Source organism: Hippocampus guttulatus, chromosome 1, assembly GCF_054856545.1.
Source record: "Hippocampus guttulatus isolate MCC_2025c chromosome 1, RoL_Hgut_1.0, whole genome shotgun sequence".
NCBI classification, from domain to species: domain Eukaryota; kingdom Metazoa; phylum Chordata; class Actinopteri; order Syngnathiformes; family Syngnathidae; genus Hippocampus; species Hippocampus guttulatus.
The window spans coordinates 7887387-7906441 of record NC_141261.1 but is presented as its reverse complement, the minus strand read 5'-3'; the positions used below and the strand labels follow the sequence as shown (position 1 = coordinate 7906441).

The 19055-nt window shown below is 42.2% G+C and overlaps 2 protein-coding genes across 2 annotated transcripts; both read left to right on the top strand.

The window, feature by feature from the left end:
* Positions 1 to 1857: 1857 nt before the first annotated feature.
* LOC147210237 (forkhead box protein I2-like) lies at positions 1858 to 2900 on the top strand. The gene is made up of 2 exons (XM_086130205.1): positions 1858 to 2410; positions 2558 to 2900. The coding sequence occupies exon 1, from the start codon at positions 2018 to 2020 to the stop codon at positions 2405 to 2407; it is 390 nt and encodes a 129-aa protein (XP_085986331.1). The 5' UTR covers positions 1858 to 2017; the 3' UTR covers positions 2408 to 2410; positions 2558 to 2900.
* Positions 2901 to 4190: 1290 nt separating this feature from the next.
* On the top strand, positions 4191 to 19055 carry tmem201 (transmembrane protein 201). Its single transcript, XM_086107272.1, has 11 exons — positions 4191 to 4333; positions 5084 to 5204; positions 5297 to 5491; positions 5566 to 5745; positions 6406 to 6743; positions 6815 to 7012; positions 11715 to 11932; positions 13238 to 13300; positions 14147 to 14437; positions 15176 to 15295; positions 16181 to 19055. Exons 1-11 carry the CDS (start codon positions 4233 to 4235, stop codon positions 16324 to 16326), a joined length of 1971 nt encoding a protein of 656 aa, XP_085963398.1. The 5' UTR covers positions 4191 to 4232; the 3' UTR covers positions 16327 to 19055.

Sequence of the window (19055 nt, the reverse complement as noted above, 5' to 3'; positions counted from 1 at the left end):
GCTATTTACAATTGTTTTTCCACATAATTGTATTTTTTTTTTTTATTCAGCAGTCTGACAGCAGTTGGTAGGAACGAGCGGCAGGCGGTATCTCTCCTTCTTGCAGACTAACAGTCTCTGGCTGAAGGAGCTACCCAGTGCTGTCAGGGCGGGCTGGAGGGGGTGGGGGGGGGGGGACTGTAGCATCCTCCTGTTGCCCACCTCCTCCACAGTGTCCAGGGAGCAGCCCAGGACAGAACTGTCCCTCCTGACTAGTCGCTCCAGTCTCTTTCTGTCCCGGGCCAAGATGCTGTCTGACCAGCAGACAATGCCAAAATGGATGGCCGAAGCCACCACCGAGTCATAGAATGTCTTAAGGAGTGTCCCCTGAACCCCAAAAGACCTCAGTTTCCTGAGTAGGAAGAGTCGGCTCTGTCCCTTCCTAATCAGGGCGTCCGTGTTGGTAGACCAGTCCAATTTATTGTTTAGAAGAACACCTAGGTACTTGTAGGAGGTCACCCTCCTTGTTGTAGGCCCAAGAATGCAGTACACTGTTATTTGTTCGGCGGTGCGATATTATTGAGATTTTTTTTTTTTTACCATAGAACTGATCGAAAAAAAAAGAAGCTGTATTGTCTTAGAAAAAGTATAGTGTGTGAAACTTTTGATTTGTTGGCTATTCTATTTGTTAAAATGAACGAAACAGATAAATATGCTGCGTGTGTCAATGTTTACATTTGATGGTTAGCCCTGAGGCATATGAGTTGAGGCAAAGGTTGCCCTGAACTGGTTGCCAGCCAATCGCAGGGCACACAAAGACAAACATCCAAAAGGACACACAGAGGCACTATTTCAGTGTTCAATTATCCTGCCATGTTTTTGGGCTGTGAGAATAAACAGATTCGTTTTTCAGTTTTTCATGTTTCTTGTGCAGCGCGTGCCTGTTAAGTGAAATTTCGTTGCACGAACGTCTAATGACAATAAAGGCAATTCAATTCGATTAGAAAATGGATGGATGCATGCTTGTTGTGGTTGATAAACTCACTCATCCCCCAATCAATCACCAGTTAGCAGCAGATCTTTTTTTGTTCCAACACATACACACAATGAATTAGCTTTCTACTTTGGTCAAAAGGTCAATTACAAAGCACAAATCATCCAAATCATGAAACGAGGGCAAACCTAAAAGCACCCAGGAATAAATCAAGTACAGTATTCCCATTTCAAAATTTGATACAGTTTATTAAAAATGGTCTCTAAAACGGTTGAAGATTTACTTGGGTTTAAAAGGTCAACGTTTCCATACCCCCAATAATTGCTCTCACCAGTTAAGTGCTCATTTTTTGATGTTGAGTGGATGTCGAAATAGTTTACAATATGATTGTCTGCTTGCAGAGCTGAGCAAACGAGCCCCCGTCTTTGAAGTTAATTGTCTCCAATATCTTTTTTTGCTCTTCCGGGAACAATTTATTGTATGAGAGCGGGAACAAGACTTGAGAAAACACTCATTGTCTTAAAAAAATGTATGCATAGGTACCAGCATGTACTATTTACCTCCAAGTAAAACATGAGAAGTGCATGGATCTATTCCCCCAAAAAAAAGCTCACCAGTGATGGGAAACTGACTTAGTTAAGAATTAAAACTGAAGAATTGTCATATTTATTTGTTTAATGATAGCAAGGCACGCGTTTCTTCTTCAGTCAAACACACATGCATACATTGCCGGGTATGTGTGAGCGTGTGTGTGTGCACACTTCTTTTGCACGTAAAAGTTAAAAAGAAGAAACCCATGGTCAAGACATCCCCACCCTCGACCTAGACCGTGGGAACCTGGAGAGACATCTCGCGTCAAATATAAACAACCAATTAAAGAGTGGGCCGCAACTTATTAAGGGCGGGTCGAGTGTGCGGCACCTGTGCTCAAACTTTATTTACCGCGCATTATTCCCTGTGGGCTTCGAGGACGCGTTACGCCACGGCGAGCAAATCGATACCGGACATCAGCTTCACTTCGACCCGAGACCAAAGGTACCGGGCATGGAGGAGGAAAATCGCCGCGAGAAGAGGCCGCCCTATTCGTACTCTGCTCTCATCGCCATGGCCATTGATAACAGCTCCGCCAAGAGGGAAACTCTCAGCGGCATCTACGACTACATCACCTCCAAGTTCCCCTTTTATCTGGGTAACGAAAAAGGCTGGAAAAACAGTGTCCGACATAATTTGTCCCTGAATGACTGCTTCGTCAAGGTGCCAAGGGAGAGCTACGGGACCAAGAGGGGCAACTACTGGACGCTGGATCGACCCTTCGAGGACATATTCGAGGAGAGCAAGTTGCGGCGTCGTCGTCACCGTGTGAGGAGACCTCTAAGTAACCTGTCGAGTTCAACCTACCCGAACTACCCGACGACGTACAGGAGCTCCTTGTGAACCGTGAGCCAGCCCACCTCCCCGCAACCGAGTTTCTACCAAACGAGTCCGCTGCTTCAGCACCACACCGGCTTCAGCGACTCCCCTCCGGAGAGCCCCTATTTAATGCCACCTTCCTTCCCCTCTGTGCCCTTCCCTGTCTACCACCAGCAGCCGGTTCTGCTGCCGCAGGACGGGTACCGGCACGGCACCGTGAGCTCCACCTTGGACACGGAGATGGGGCAGTGGGTCTACCAATATTTCCCGGCATGGGGCAACGTTGAGCAATTTGACCAGTAAATGACCGTTAAATGCTGACCCCTTCGGAAAACCAGTAGAACTGCCAAATGTTATTTTTGTGCTGGGATTTTCGAAATGTTTTATAGCCAACTTTGTTCATATTCTGATGTTTATTTATGTTCGTTGGCTTCTGCACAGCGGTTTAAGCACACTTAAAAGGTTTACTTGATATAAAATTCATCGTTTGTTGAATAAACATGTTTTTGGAAAGTTATGGTTTACCTTTTTTGAATCACGCAGACCATCATTGAAAACTGTTACACACTTAACATTAATTTCTTTCTCTGTTCAACGTTTAGCCCTATAAGACGGTTTTGTGGGGTATTAGTATCAATATTATTTTTCGGATCGAATGTACGAAAGATAATTGCAAGGTAATACCCCCCTGCCCCCCAAAAAGGTCTATATACAGCCTAACAAAAGATTGAGTTTAATTTAAACAACGAGACAAGGAAGACGCAAATACGTAACATTGCTTTTACTGAGTCCATAAGCAAAATACTCCTCCTTCAAATATAATTCCTTTAAAGGAAGAACTTTGTGAGGGAATGCACATTTTTTCTTCTTCCATGTTACCTTAGGGGCTCCGCAATATAGCTTGATTGATTCGATTCTTAATTATAATACAATGATTTTAAAATATAATTATTGCAGCAAATATTTGAAATTGTGTACGTTTCATGATTGAAATAATCAAGTATCTCAAATCTCTTTTTTTGATTCGTCATACAATTTATTCATTTTGACAAAAAATAACAACGAATGAAAACAGACAAAATAAATACAGTACAGTATATACAATCAATCAAGACATTCATTTCAAGTACATCATCATAAAGAAAGATGACTCAGTAAGAACATTTAAGTAAATGAACATTTTTAAACAAATTATTTACAGATTTGAAATAAAAAACGCTGTTTATGTCAAAAATCGTTTCGCTTTTCATGTCTTCGACGAAATGGAGACTCAAATACAACAATCACGCTTCATCAAAAAATACCTTAACACATGGACATTGGCTTTGTGAATATGAAATTTCCCTAACAGAATAACCAACAACATTGCAAATTTCTGCAACTTTGTAATCAACACAAGTGACAATATGTTTACCTTCAATATTTATAATATGGCTAGTGTTTTGAGAAAATGATTTCTCTACATTTTCCCCAGACCCTGCAGGTACTGTATACGAATGAGACAACCATAGAAAAGATGAGTAACACGCTCTTGATGAATCTTACAAAATGACTACTTCTCATCTAACTGAACAAATCTTGACATATTTAAATTAGTTGGTCGTGTGTTATGAACTAACTTCATTTTATACACGTGGAACAAACACGTTTTATGAACGTAGTTGGAATATCGGATCCTATTGGAAAGCGGCCTGGCGATGACGTATTTCCGTTTCCGTCACATGAGCCCTGACAAAAGAGTGGCTTTGTTGCCGCGATTTGAATTGGGGTGTTTCATACACATTAAAAACACTTAAACACAGACACGTCTACAATTTCTTTTTCCAAGCGTTTTTTTTCTGTTCGTGCAATGGAGACGTTCAACGACCTTCTGCAGCTCTATCCTCAAGTGCTGTACAGCGCCACAGCGTTCGTGGCCGGCGGCGTGCTCATCTACAAGCTTGCTAACAGGTAACAACATGGCCCGACTTTGAACCTCCACTCGTTCAAACATGCAAATAGCAAAACTATTATTTTGAACATTTATTAAGTTATGTTCATGTAGCTCAATAATGACTCATTGACTGCTGACTATATTACTTTGTAGATTTATATGAGCTTGCGTCCTGTCACCATGATCGTGTGGAGATGAATTAAATGAGTGATTACCAACCAGTGCGCTGTCGCACATTAGTGCACCGTGAGACGTGATCAAGTGTACCGTGGGAAAGTTTCCATTGCCAATTATTTGGACGGAAAAGGGTTTATCCCCCACCTCCAAAAATGTTTTGTCAATCGATCTATGACAACCACATATAGTAACAGGCATAACAATCAAAGGCTCTTCTACTACATGACAGAAGTTACATTTTTTAACCTATGTATCCACTTTCTTTGTCAAATTTTTGCTAAGTAGTGTGCGGTGATTTTTTTTTAATATCCAATGTGAAACATGTGCCTTGGCTCAGTCAAGATTGGCAAACACTGCATTGAATGATGAGATGATAGCGAGTAGTACGTCTCCTTGTCTCTCCCCCACCCCCACACACAACAAAATGTTTACAAAGCAGCGAGCTATGATACTTTAATTCTTTCTAGCCTATAATCCATTTGAAACCAGAAACTTAACTCCAACAACTCCTTCCCTTCTTTTATAGCCACGGGTTTCTGCTCTCTGTCCAATGGTGTCAACATGTTTTTCAAACTTTGATCAATTCACAGGAAAAAGCCCCAGAATGCTACAGTGAACTGTTGGTTCTGCAACCAGGACACAGTAGTTCCATATGGCAACAGGAACTGTTGGGACTGCCCCAGCTGTGACCAGTACAATGGATTTCAGGATGTAAGTTTCCCGCACGCTTCATAACACTCTTGGCACAAGAACTATAATTCGTAGGTGTTGTGTTACTTAACATTTGTTTGTCCTGATATCAGAATGGGGACTACAACAAGCCCATTCCGTCCCAGTACACAGAGGATCTGAACCATGGAGTGTCTGGCAGTATTCCTACTCAGGTGACTCTTGGCACCATGCAGTGGGTAAACTCCAAGATGCTCCTGTGCAGGAAGTGCAACCACAACCAGTCAACTAAAATCAGGCTGCTGGCCTCTTTCATACCAAAGGATGATGTATGTATTAAAATGCTGGCTTTGCTGTTGTCAAGCCAGAAGACATTTATCCTTTGTTTTTTTTAATTCGGTAGGGGAACTACGACGAGGAGATTGACTCTTACAAGTGTCACTTGGAGGAGCACTACAAACTATGCAGGCCTTGTCAGGCAGCTGTGGACTATTACATTAAATATCAGAACCGCCAGCTTCGGTCCGTGCTGCTCACCAATCATCTTAGACACACTCAAGAGTCACTGAAGGGCTTCATAAAGGTATGTGCAGACCATGAAAAATTAATGTGTCAATAGGTATGATCTAGAACTAGATTTACATTACACATCCAAGTGCCCCGGTGCCTAAGATGTGTGTATATATATATATATCTTTTTTTTGGGGGGCGGGGGTCTATTTACAGTACATTTCAAGTGATCAGAGGTACAACACCACTGTTGTTGTTTTTTTTCTGCCACGGAATTAGTGAAACATAATTTTTGTTTAGTCTTTCACTGTTGTTCCGATTTATTTATGTTTGAGTTTACTATTTCTATGAAGTTCGCATTGACAAAGCGTTTCTTACGCTCATATCGGCAGGTATGCATTAAGTATAGGATTTTATCCACATTTGGAAGAGCCCTGATTCCAATGTGAAGATGTCACACTGCATTTGTAATTATGGCATCTGAACCCTATAGTGTAAATAAATCGAGGACACGTGTAAAATTTGAGACCCGTGAGCCATATTTGTCCTGCCGATCTGTTTTGTGGCCTGCAAAAGGTGATCTTAAAATTGTGCTTGGTATCAGTTGGAAGCAGTTAAAGTTTTTACCTTTCACAGGAAACAGGGGCATCTTTAAATTGTTAGCATCGCTACATTTCTGCCCTTGAAATTTGACTACTTTTATCTAATCCACGAAGTTCTATCTTGCTTACAGGGCTCCCTCTCTGCATCCTGTCCTCTGGTTGTCGTCCTGCTCAGATGTCTCTCGTTCCTCGTTTGTGCTTTTCTGCTCGCTTTGACTTTCTCTGCTGACCGTGAGACTTCAAACGGAGGACTGGATCATTCCCAATCAATCGCCTACAACGTGTCCGCCACCAAAAATGGCAGCGATGGAGTCACACAGTCATGGCAGAGTCTGCTGGACCTCCTCACGGTTACACTTGTAGACGATGCCAAGCTCTTGTGGCTCTTCGGACAAGCTCATCAGGTGGCGGTCATTTGTGTCGGCCTGTCATCGTGCCTCATTGGTCTCCTATTAGCAGGAGCGGCCAGGTTAGTCTCACTCTGCTGTGGATATCTGTTTGAGGAGGAAAAGTCAACTGTCCATCTGGTGTGATTATCAGGTTGAGGAGAATTGATATAGTGTCTTCGGTGCTGTGGTTCCTGGTTTGTTGTTGGCACCTGTTGGCAGCGTACGTCGAGGATGACGCCTCCAGCTGGCCTGCCACACACGTCACCACCGTGTTGTGTTGCCTTGTCAGCTTTTCCGCCGCCGTAGCCACACGCAACCCTTTGAGTCAACGAAGAGGCAGACATCGAAGGTCAGAATCTCAGCGCTGATGTACTTTGCACGATGGTTATTGTTGCTTCTTCGCATTCTTTCTTCATCTTTCACAAAACCAGAATCATGCAGAAATGTGGGACACAAAACAACCTCACCGTCAACCTTAAATACTCCTTGTGTAGAGTACTCAATGTTTTTACAAATAGGACTTACTGTAATTTTCGGACTAGAAGTTGCTCCGGACTTTGAGCCACAACAGTAAAAAACAAACAAACAAAAAAAAGCATAAAGAAGAAAATGGATCTGTATGTCACACTGAACTATATCACATTTTTAGGGAATTTTTTTTTACAAAAAAATTAGACCAAAAACATTCACGCTTGAACTTAGGTCAAAAATTCCTGTTACCTAATTCTGTTGACCACAAGTTCTGGTTGGATTCAAAACTTTTGCTTCGAACAAGTTTTTCTTTTTAGTTTAAAATGGCTTACCTTAAATAGGGTCCTGTGTTGCATTGTGGCCAAAGGTCAAATCCTCATTGGTTTTTCTGCCTTTTGGTGCTGTAAAGAGAAAATTCTAGCAAGCTAGCTGGGGAGACACTCTCTTAATGTATTCCCGTGAGAAGCAGCAGCAAACTAACGACTTGCGTCACACATGGGTTGCCATGACAACTTCAACTTCCGTTTCTTCTTCCTTTTCTCATTCCGTTTCTATTTCTGCTTTCTTTTGGCCGTTGGCAAATTGCTTTGACGCATTACCACCGCCACCTTCTGAAATGGAGTGCGTGCGAGATTTGAATCTGAAAATTCGAATCCTATTAATTGCACAAGTTGGAGCTGAGTGTAAGTCGCAAGACCAGTCAAAATACAACAAAGATGCGACTTGTCCCAAAAATACGGTACTTAGAAATAGCAAACGAATTGAAGCTGTGTGTTGCTTGGTGTTTACATCATCTGCATCATCATGTGGAACAAACCTAGACACGCACAGAATGAAATAAATAGCTAGTAAACTTGTTATAAAGGGTGCGGTAACGAAGACGACGACGTCACCCAAATTTGTGAGCAAGTTAGAACATACAGCAGTAGACATAATCAGTAAATATTATTTTATAGTGCACTTGCCCCATTCCATAACAGCCCTCCTCATGTCATTTAAAATCATTGTCAGCTTTGAGGATGTAATTTATTTTTTAAATTTCGTTACACTCACATTTCTTGTAAGATCTGTAGCATTTTTACGCTCACTATAAAGTATTCATGCCAAATACTTTCCTTATGCCGTGAATTATGTACATTGCAGTATTTTTTTTTTAAATTTGGCGTGCCGCCTTGTATCACTGTTCAAACACGACAATTCACCACCTGCACCAGTTGAACAATATTTAAACCATAAATCACTCGTCGAGATAATAAGCATGGTACACAGAATTTATGTATAATATATTGAAAACATCCTTCTCCATGCGCGCCACTTAGCTCAGTATTTATGAAATGATGGAGGGGGAAAGCTTGTGATTGTAACAGCAGCTCATCTTTTAACATATTCCGTAAAAATGCCACGTCAATTGAGTACCGGTACTTTTAATTCTCACTGGAATACCTTATCTCATATTATCTCTCCTGCAAATTTGCTGTTGATATTATGCTACACTGTAGTTGAATAAAATGGTGTTGTTGTTGGGGCATCAGCATTTGAAAGCCTTTTGGAAAAGGAATTGATGTGTCCCTCTTTCTAGGCGCACAGCAGTTTCTTTTTCTTTTCTTTTTTCCCTTCCCCCTCTGTACTGTTCAATGTCTGAATGTAGCCATGGCCGTCTATTCATTTTGTCCTCCACATAACAGCCATTGTTTTGTAGCCACTTGGACTATTTTCTTTCCACATCTGTTCATCGATGTAAAAATGAAAAACACTCACTGGGCACTTCATAAGGTCCAACCTGCTCAACTGATCATAAATGTGCATCAATATCTACTCAGCCAATCACATGGCACTGGCTTGCCACGTTCAGCTTTGCAGCCATGATAAAGGCCATCCAGCTTATGACTACGACATACTTCCTTTGATGCCCCCTTTAATCAAACTCCACCCTTTGGAAATGGGTGGGACCTGTACAGAAATGGCCACTGCTGCCAAGTAACTTAACATTAAAAAAATGTGGCCCGTCAGGATAATTGTGTCATGGATGAGCAAAGCATCTCTACGGAGTGTTCCCTCAGCATTTGTTCAATCTTTTGTCTGGGCAAATTGGAGAAGAGAACCCAAGTGATTGTAACCTGAAAGCAATATTACAACGTGTACCTAATCACACATACCAAGTAGTACTTCAAAAAGCTGTGCAAGTGGGATTTCTAACCACAGGCACAGGTTTATCTTTTTATCACAATGGCTCCTTTGGCTGGTGTGTGCCTTCACTTTCAGCCCTTTGTCACTGTCCACTCGCTAGATTTTGATGTCACATGTCCCACTCTCCCACGGTGCATACAATCCGAGGCAATGATTCCCAACCAAGGTGCTGCGGCACGCTAGTTAGCCGCGAGAGATCATCCGGGGTGCCGCAGGAAATGAACCAATTCCACCAAGTGTGGCCTGAAATGTAAATCATGGATTGCAAGATACAGTATTTTTGGTCATCTATCGGTGCCAGCCACATACAGTGAAAGACAGAGCCATGAAATGCTCTTTTTATTCGATGACAGAAGGCACAATCAACCTGTGTATCCACTTGTCGCCATTCATACGACAGACTGAATGTGGCGTGGCTTTTTGGAAGTATATTGGCTTGGTGTTCAAATAAACAGGCCCGCATAACATACTGAGTAGGTCAATTCAGGAGGACGGGGAGACGGGAATCATCATTATTTCAGGATTATTATTATTTTTTCGTTTGGTCTTGTGCCATGAGACTTTTTTTTTGTAAAATGCGTGCACTGGCTCAAAGGTTGGGAAACAATGACCTGAGGTAACACCGGTTTTAGTTGTGATGTTGTGTGGGATAAGCATGTGTCTTGAAATGCACTACTTTTTTCAAATGTAGCCACAGCTTCATACGGCAAATATTTGTGTTTTACTCATGTTTTTTTTTTTTTTTTTTTTGTATAGCACTGTAACATGAATAGTCCAGAACATTATGTGAAGTCTTTTGGACATCCTAAAAATAAAGTAATATTTGTGTAAAGCAAGTGTCAAAATCCCACATATGAAAGGAAGTACGATGGTCTGAGACCCTCCTAGCAGCTGCCGTCTCTCGTGGCCTGCAATATATTGTTTTATTTTGAAATCATTTGCTGGACTTCAGTTATTATTCTCAACTACTGTACTTGGATCTTATTTTATTTTTCATAGTAACTTAATCCATAAATAATTATCATATTTATCATGTTTATTCATTCTTGCAAAAGTAGAACGTTTTCTCATAATATTTATTTATTTATTTCGCCCCGATATTGTCCTAAAGCAAGTAGTAAATTGGCAACAATGGAGCACTGTGATTGTTGGCTTAAAACAAACTCAAATGGGAGTCCAAAAAGTCTAAACGTCTTGCTGGAATATGCGGTGTCACCGATTGTCAAGGCTTGTATTTTTCAGCTGTTTGGAAGTTGTTTGCACACTGAAGTCTGATTTATTTTTTTTCCAGTCTTCTGTTATTTAAGACTTTGTAGGAATTTTTTTGCTGTGTGTATATATAATAAACAGCTTATGTCAGCTCGTGTCCCTTTTTTTTTTTTTTTTTTTTTTAAATGTCCGGTGTATGCAAATTCAAATAGTTATTGAAAACCTCAATTGTCGTCTTTGACTTGAGCTCAGACTTAACTGCCACCGAATAACGGTCACACGTGGCTTATTAGACGACCTCATTGTGTGACGCTGCTTTGATGTGCATGCACGTGCAGCTGCTGCTTTCTGGTTCACAGCTGCGGCGCCAACATTTGGCCCCTAACTTTTGCGCGATGCCGTTTGAGCCATATGTTCAATATCCTTGATAGCTTTCTTTGAGACCCACTAATCTCTTTTCGTCAATGGACGCTACAGCTTCGTGTTTGCTTTCAAAACTTAGCTTGTGGCGGACGTGTGCACATTTTCAGCATGACATCTCTGATCCACTGGTGAAAGGACACTTTGATCCTCTCCTCTTTCATCTATAACTGCTTCAGACAACAAAGTGTATGCAGAAAAGTGGTGATTGCACGACTGTCTGTGTCCTATGTGTTGTGTTGTGTTATTTTGACTTCAAAATGGCGCCGCGAGAGTGGCTGCCTTTCCAGCGGCTGCCTTTCCAGCGGCTCCTATATTTTGTTGTTCTACTTCTTCCTTTCAAAACTTTGCTGCTGTGAATTGGGAATTTCTCCATTACGAGACTAATAAAGGTTTTCTTATCTTATGCCCCTCACCCTCCCAAGTAAAACAATTCAGAGTTCCAGTAGGACAACCTGCCTTGTTCGTAACATTTTATGTCGTTTCTCGATATAGCTGCATATTAGCAGGACACCTACTGCTACAAGTGAGACAGAACTACGTGAATTGACATCCGCGCACGAATAAAACAAATACCGTGTGCCAAAGTTGTCTTAGTAGTCTGCAGCAATTTCCTACAGTCGCAGGTCAAATGTTACGAGTAAGACAGTACGACAAATAACCCAAACACTTTATTCTTTCTGCTCAGTTCTATCAGTTGCCACCCTGTTTGGTTGACTGTTTCAGTTGCAGGTCAGTAGACTGTCACTGCTCTTGTTTTGCAGAAACCTCCCGGATTCCTCCATGCGCTCCCTGAGCAACCAGCCCGCTTTGCTTACCCCCGAAATGATCCGCTCCTTCATCCCCGCACCTCCTCCCAACATCTCCAAGCTCATAAACCACCAAAAGAGTCCCCCGAAACCCAAGGGCTCGCTCTCCTCTCTGCCGCGCCGTCTCAAGAACGCCCTCTGCCTTGGTACCATCTCCACCTTCACCACGACGGGTAGCAATTTTTCCATTTTTATTTCACCTACACGGGGTCCTCGAGATATGGGCCAGTCCCTGTACTGGTATCGGCAAATTTGTGTTTTCAAGTTGAAACATTCAGTCCATGGGGTCTGGAACCTATGGCTCGCGAGCCATATATGGCTCTTTTGATGATTGCATCTGGCTCACAGATAAAAAAAAAAAAAAAATCTCACTTGTTTATTAATGCATCCATCGATCGATTTTTCACGGCTCATTTCCTGTTCGGGCTGCAGTTGGCTCCAGGAGCCATTTTGATTGGATGATACTGGCCAACGTTGCCGTTGCTGTGGAAACAGATAGACGCCCCCTTTTGAATCAAACCGCTCGGCCATTAGCTCAAAGCTAATCCTAAGGGAATAAGATGCCGAAAAGAAAAAAAGATCTCGAGTTTGGTAGACTTCAGGACGAATGGACCGAAGTATTCGCCTTCGTGGAGAGAACAGGTTCTACGGTGTGTATGATTTGCAATGACAAAATACCATCGATGAAACGGTCGAATGCAGAGCGGCACTGAGACACGCCCCGTGCAAAATACTGCGAGAGCAGAAAGGAAGCGTGCAAGCTCGCCGGCAGTAACTTCGTGTATGGACCCGGCAAGCGGACTTTCATTCCGATAGTTGTGCTGGATTTTTAGCAATCGTGAGGAATGGAAAACCATTCACATTAATGGTGAGTATTATCACAAACTTAATTTTAAAAATACATTCAGAAGCTTATTGTACTGAAATTTTGTTGAAATCACTTTTAAAATAGTTATATATATATATATATATATATATATATATATATATATATATATATATATATATATGGCTCTCACTGAAATACATTTCCAAATATTTTGCTTTGATGGCTCTCTTAGTCAAAAAGGTTCCCGGCCCCTGATGTAGTCCATCATTAACCCATGCTAACGCAACGGTAAAGTCCGAAATTCTGTTAAGTCTGGATGAAAATGGATAGAACACTCCTGGAAAACCAGCAAGTATGGAAGTAACCGAGTATGCAGTGTGAAGATATATTTTTAGGTTGCTGCTCAAACTAGTTGACCGCATGACGGTGTCTGTCCACCTCGACTTCTTGAATTTCAATCTGCTTCAGCAAGAAATGCTGAAAGGCTGTATTTTTTTGTTCTGCCAGTAGGAGGGGCGAAAAGATGACATTTTGCCTGACCGGCTCAACGTGTCCTGTCCACGTTGAAAACCTTGTTCCTGGAACCCATCACTAAGAACTGCTGAAAGTGAAGTGGTGGCATTACAAAGGTCTCATTCTTGTTTTTCAGATTCAGGCTACTTGTTCAGCGGAAGCAGACCAGCCTCAGTCTACAAAGACTCCCCTCCCTCAGGTATTGAAAAGCAAAGGTAGACCATAGTCTCCTCTGAGGAGTTGGTTGATTTTGAGACAAAATGTTTTTCATTAGAAATAATGCAAATTCAAAGTCGCCAACTCCCCCATCATAAAACCTCTGTTAAATTTTACAGTCGTCGTTTTCCATTTAAGACACTAACTATTGTACAAGCAGATGCCTGTTAATAATACAGGGCGCCTTCAACTTGATTTTTCCGTTGTACTCTTTAAAAAACAATAATAATAATCCTTGAATCTGCCATTTTATAAATGCCTTATTTCGGGCCATGCTTATTCCCAACTCCGTTTATAGAGCACTTTAAAAATAACCATCGCTGCATACAAAGTGCTGTACATGGAGTAAAAAAAAAAATCAGTTAAAACAATAAATGAAAAACAAAAACGGCAAACAAAATTAAACACGAAAGCAATGCAGAGTCACATGATGAGCCACAAGCCAGGGAATAAAAATCAGCTACCAACAATTAACCCCCCCGCCCCCCCAAACGACTCCAAATCCGGCTCACTTTCCCATGAAGAAGCTGCTATTCTTGTCCTGTCAAGTCAGCTGCTTTCTTTGAAAAGTGTCATGCAGCCTCCAAACACCAGCAGGCGCAGTTTCCCCATCGCAGCAAGTTAGTATCCATCACCAATCGTGTGGTTGTGACTCTTCCTAGTTGTGTTAGTAGTAAAGTTCAGCCACGTTTGGGCTGCATGTGTGCAATGGGCTTGAGACCACAAGTTGCTTTTTCAGCGTCGTCAATTTGACATCAAGAAACTCGAGGGAGGACCATGACATGTCAATACGTTCATTTGGGTTTCTCGTCACCACTGTTTTCCCCAGACTACTTTTCAATGAAATCATGGAGTCGCCCATCATCGCCCGGCCTCTCGCCGACTCCCTCGGTTGATGGCTCCGCGACATCCAGCTCGGGCTCGGACAGACACAGTCGTCCTCTCATCAGCCCGGCGCGCCTCAACCTTCGTCGGAGTAAAGCCGCGCTGCACTCCACCAAGACGCCGTCCACTTTCAGGTCCCCGCCGGTGTCCCCGTCACAGGTTCTCCTCGCGGACCAGACCTTGATTTACAGCAGTCGCCTTTCGCCAGATGTACCGCTTTTCTCCAGCCAGAGTGGTGAGTAGTGAGTAGAGCCAAAGCAGTGTTGGGCATTCATTCATTCAGACTCCTAGTGGACATTATAAAAGCACTGTTGCCATTTGAGGATAGTTTCATACACAACTGCTCACATTTTCTAGGCATGTATCCCAGTGCCACATCTCATGTTGCATATTATTCATTCATTCATTTCTTACGATCCGCTTATCCTCACGAGGGTCACAGGGGGTGCTGGAGCCTATCCCAGCTGTCTTCGAGCAGTAGGCGGGGGGACACCCTGAACCGGTTGCCAGCCAATCGCAGGGTACACATAGACGAACAACCATCCGTGCTCACACTCACACCTAGGGATAATTTAGAGTGTTCAATCAGCCTGCCATGCATGATTTTGGAATGTGGGAGGAAACCGGAGTACCCGGAGAAAACCCACACAGCCCCGGGGAGAACATGCAAACTCCACACAGGGAGGTCAGAGCTGGAATTGAACCTGGTAGCTCTGCACTGTGAGGTCGACGCGCTAACCACTGGGCCGCCCATGTCGCATATTATTGTGCAAAAAAAAAACAAAACAAGAAGCTTTTTCTGGCGGGAGCATGGCGGCTGCGTTCAAAAACTCACCATACAAGACGCGTGTAAGCCCCCCCGCAGATTTTGATTAAATGTCTTGTTGTGTTATTTAGGGCCTGCCAATGGCTTGGTCTGCTAACAAAGGCACATTTAAATACAATTGACTGTCTTTTTGTCACCACGTTCCAGATTTGACTTCAATCCACGAAGACAGCAGTGTGAAGGAGAAAGCCAGCAGCACTTCTGGGTCTTTAACGTCACTGGCTGGCTCGGTGACCGGGTTGCCAGAGAGCAGCCGCTCCTCACAAAGTAAGCTCATCAAGGACCAGATCTTGGTTTATTTATATATGTATTGATTTATTTGAAAGGATCCACTTGAGATGAATGCCACCACTGGCACCAGCTAGTTTTCCAGTGGTCTAAAAAAATGTTCCATCAAATGGTCGTTTTATTGTTGGTTGATGAAAGTCTGGAGTTGAAAAATAAAATAAAGCCAGGGTTCACACATGATTGACTTTGTGGTTAAGCACTTTTTGGGGTGTGGGGGTCAACCCACTTACAACCCCCCCCCCCGCCCCCCCAGAGTAACATAGACAAACGAGTATTAGGACAGTGTGTATGCTTTTGCTCTTCTGTCTTGTCACAAACAATACAAATGGGAAGCCAACAACAAGAGTAGAGATCAGTTAATCCGTTGGCTCTTGCGGGCCTGAAGTCTGCTCGACAGACATCTCAAGTTCTTCATCTTTTGGAATATGTGTTTGAAAAAACACACAGACAGAAAATTCTTCCAAGCTCTTTTCCGAAGTAGTTAGTCGCTCAAATTTGTTCTCTGTGTTGGTCTGCAGTAAATTCCAGTCAAATGTAGAGATTGTACTAAATAGCTCAACTAGATTTAAAAAAAAAAAAAAGTTTCTTATGGAAAAATTTCCTCATTTACTGTCCAACTTGATCACAGAGGCAGCCTCTTAAATGTACAGTATGCAGTTGACCTGAGAATGTTGAATGTTTTATTTTTCTTCCCTACTCCAACTCATTTTCCCCATCGCTAAAAATGGCAATTGAAAGGAATGCATTTGCTGGGAGTAAGTTGAAAATAGCTCCCGTCTTGTTAAAGAGTTTGAACATCTTGAGACCTGTCGTAAATCTCAGCACCTTATAATATTCAAGATTTATTTGCTTGGTCTTGCGCAGATGCGACACGCTGGGTTTGGATGGTGCTTTTAGTCATCAGCCTGAGCACCAACCTGCTGTTTGCTGCGCTCTGGATGTCCTACAACTGGAGAGGAACACTGGACAACTTTCTACTCCTCTTCCCCTGGTCCAAAAGGTTTCAGTAACTTGCTTTGAAAAGGTTCTTGATTATCCCAAACCACGACTCATGCTTTAGGAGATGCGATGAAAATCGGCTTTTGCGTACGAGGGTTCGACCGGAAATAAATATGGACGGCGGTGATGTGACGTGCAAGAATGTGCTTCGCTTGGCACTTCTCATGTGTGCAACGTTTTGGCACCATTGCTCCCTTGTGGACCGTCACCTTCAGTGTGACCGGGTGCAATGTCATGGTGACCACTTGTGCAAACATCAGCTGCTCGGGTTTGTTTTGAATGGAGACAGGTTAAAAAAAAAAGAAGTTGGGGTTGTAGTCAGGGGTGTGTAAAAGCAGCGCCCCGAAGGACTAGGAAATGGAATATTGCGCTCCAGTTCAAGTCGGTCACCGCGCTTTAGTGCACTCAGAATAGGTCAGGCCAGCCTCTATTTGAAGTCGAGTCAGCAGCGGCCGCATCAAATGCTTGCGAGGGCCAACAGTGATCGCCGTCTTGCTGTGCCACGGCGCGGCTTCGACAGTCCGTTAAAATATGTCCGTACGTGAAAGCGGTCCTCTGTGTAAAAAAAATAAATAAATAAAAATGGACACCTGCCCGAGAGAACCGTGCAACCAATTCAACAAATTTTTTTTTCAAAAGGGCCGATTGTGTTGAATTTCAATTTAATGTCTTTTTATAAAAGCTTCCAAGCGCTATGTCGCTGTAATTAAAAAATAAACGCTGAAAACGTTTTTTAAAATTTATATTAAAATGAGGTCAGCGGGGAACAAAATGGAGCCCCAAACGACAACCTCTTGTAGCTCATTTGTGTACCAGACCCAACATTTTTATATGCATCCTGGTTATATTCTGCATTTCATTTACCTGTTGCATCACAGTGTTCCCCTGCCTCTGCAATTCGCTATTCGGTAACGATTTGGGGATCTTTTTATGGACTCTCTTATCTGTTAGTCACTGACAAATTTCACTTCACTGTTTTTATGCTGAGGACAGAGCTCTGTCTAATGCAAAAGAAGTGAATTGCTTTTCATACGCTCTTGTGGCATTTTGGTGCTATGAAACTACGTTCATGTGAGGGGAGTTTCATTTAGACAGGGTTTACACTATCTGGATGTGATTGCTCTCTGTTGCCCCTGTAAAGTGGCGAGTGTTGTCGAGCACTTGTCAGCTGCAACTGAAGTTGAGTGCAAAAAAAATATCTGTTTTTGTATTCAGTCAACGCTCGTTTTGGCAAGCCTGGAAATCCACAGACACATTTTTGAGGCGGGGCAAACATGAGCAGACAGCGAAATCAGCGAAGAGTGGGCATGAATTTTTTTTTTTTTAAATGAATGCTTCCTGTGCCGTCGGCCGCTTATTCGTTTCTAGTTATTTCAAGCCGATTTTAATGCTGAATGATATTAACAAACTATTGTCTCTTGCGGAATGGACTTCCTCCACCGAAGCGTGGCCTTGTTCACGAAAAATACGTCACAGCAAATAGATAAAATTTATTGCACAGTTTTGAACTGGGCCTGAGCCGCAGTGCAGGGCTGGCTTTCCAGAACCACTTCCATTTGGAAGAAAGTGGCTTCGGCTTGCCAAGCTACATTTTGGCAGGAGTTGTCTGCCTCCAGAATAAACGAAACACTTAACGTTTGGAGTTTTCCGTTGTGAATGTATATGCACTTGATAACCGTATTTTCCGAACAATAAGACTCGTCGGAGTATCAGGCGCACCTTCAATGACTGGCCTTTTTTAAAACAGTTTTCATATATCGGGCACACCGCTTTATAAGGCGCATAGAATAGAAGTGACATTAGCAGCTGCGGTTGCGTTATGCATCCACTAGATGGAGCGACACTAAAGGAATACAATACACTACAACTTTATTTATATGGCACTTTCACAACCACTGCAGCTGTAACAAAGTGCTTTACAGAACATTTAAAATGTTACTTCCAAGAAACCAGAATATTGATCCATATATAACGCACATTGGATTTTAAGGCGCACTGTCGGCTTTTATAATAATAAGAATAATAATACATTTTATTTATAAGCGCCTTTCAAGACACCCAAGGACACTTTACAATAACAAAAACAGTAAAACACAATACGGATTGAGCAGCGGCAACCTCAAGGGAGGGAGAGGGGGAGAAAAAAAAAAAAACCCATGCTCGAACTATCCTCATTTTGAGGATAATTTGAGTTCGGCAAAAAAAAATCCTGCACAAGCGTATGACAGTTATAACAGGTCACAAGACATGAACAATGTCTTGTGACAATTTGAAAAAATTGAAGACTTTCGGTGCGCCTTATAGTGCGGAAAATACGGTATTTTGTTTTTGTGTTTTCTTGAACAAGGATATTACGGGAACGACTACAATATTGTTAATGAATAATGGTGATACAACACTGTTGGAACCTTTAAATGTAGAAGCATCCCTGTGTGTTTCTTTGCATGAGTTCGTTTTTGTTCCTGTAATTTGCATGTAAAAAATGTATTGGTGACTGTTTACTGCACGCAACCAAATTATTTTACAATGATAATTTATTTGTACATTTTTGTTGTCAAAAGCAAATTCTGACCGGGACTTTTTTAGCTTCTGAAGGCTCTGGGATGATTTGTGTATATATGTCATATGAATATTTGTGATCAATGTGAGCAAAGTGATTGGTTGTGTGCTTTACTGTGTGTTTTTATTATCTTTTTTTTTTTTTTTTTGCAGCGTGAATAAAATCTATTTTTCTAACGTG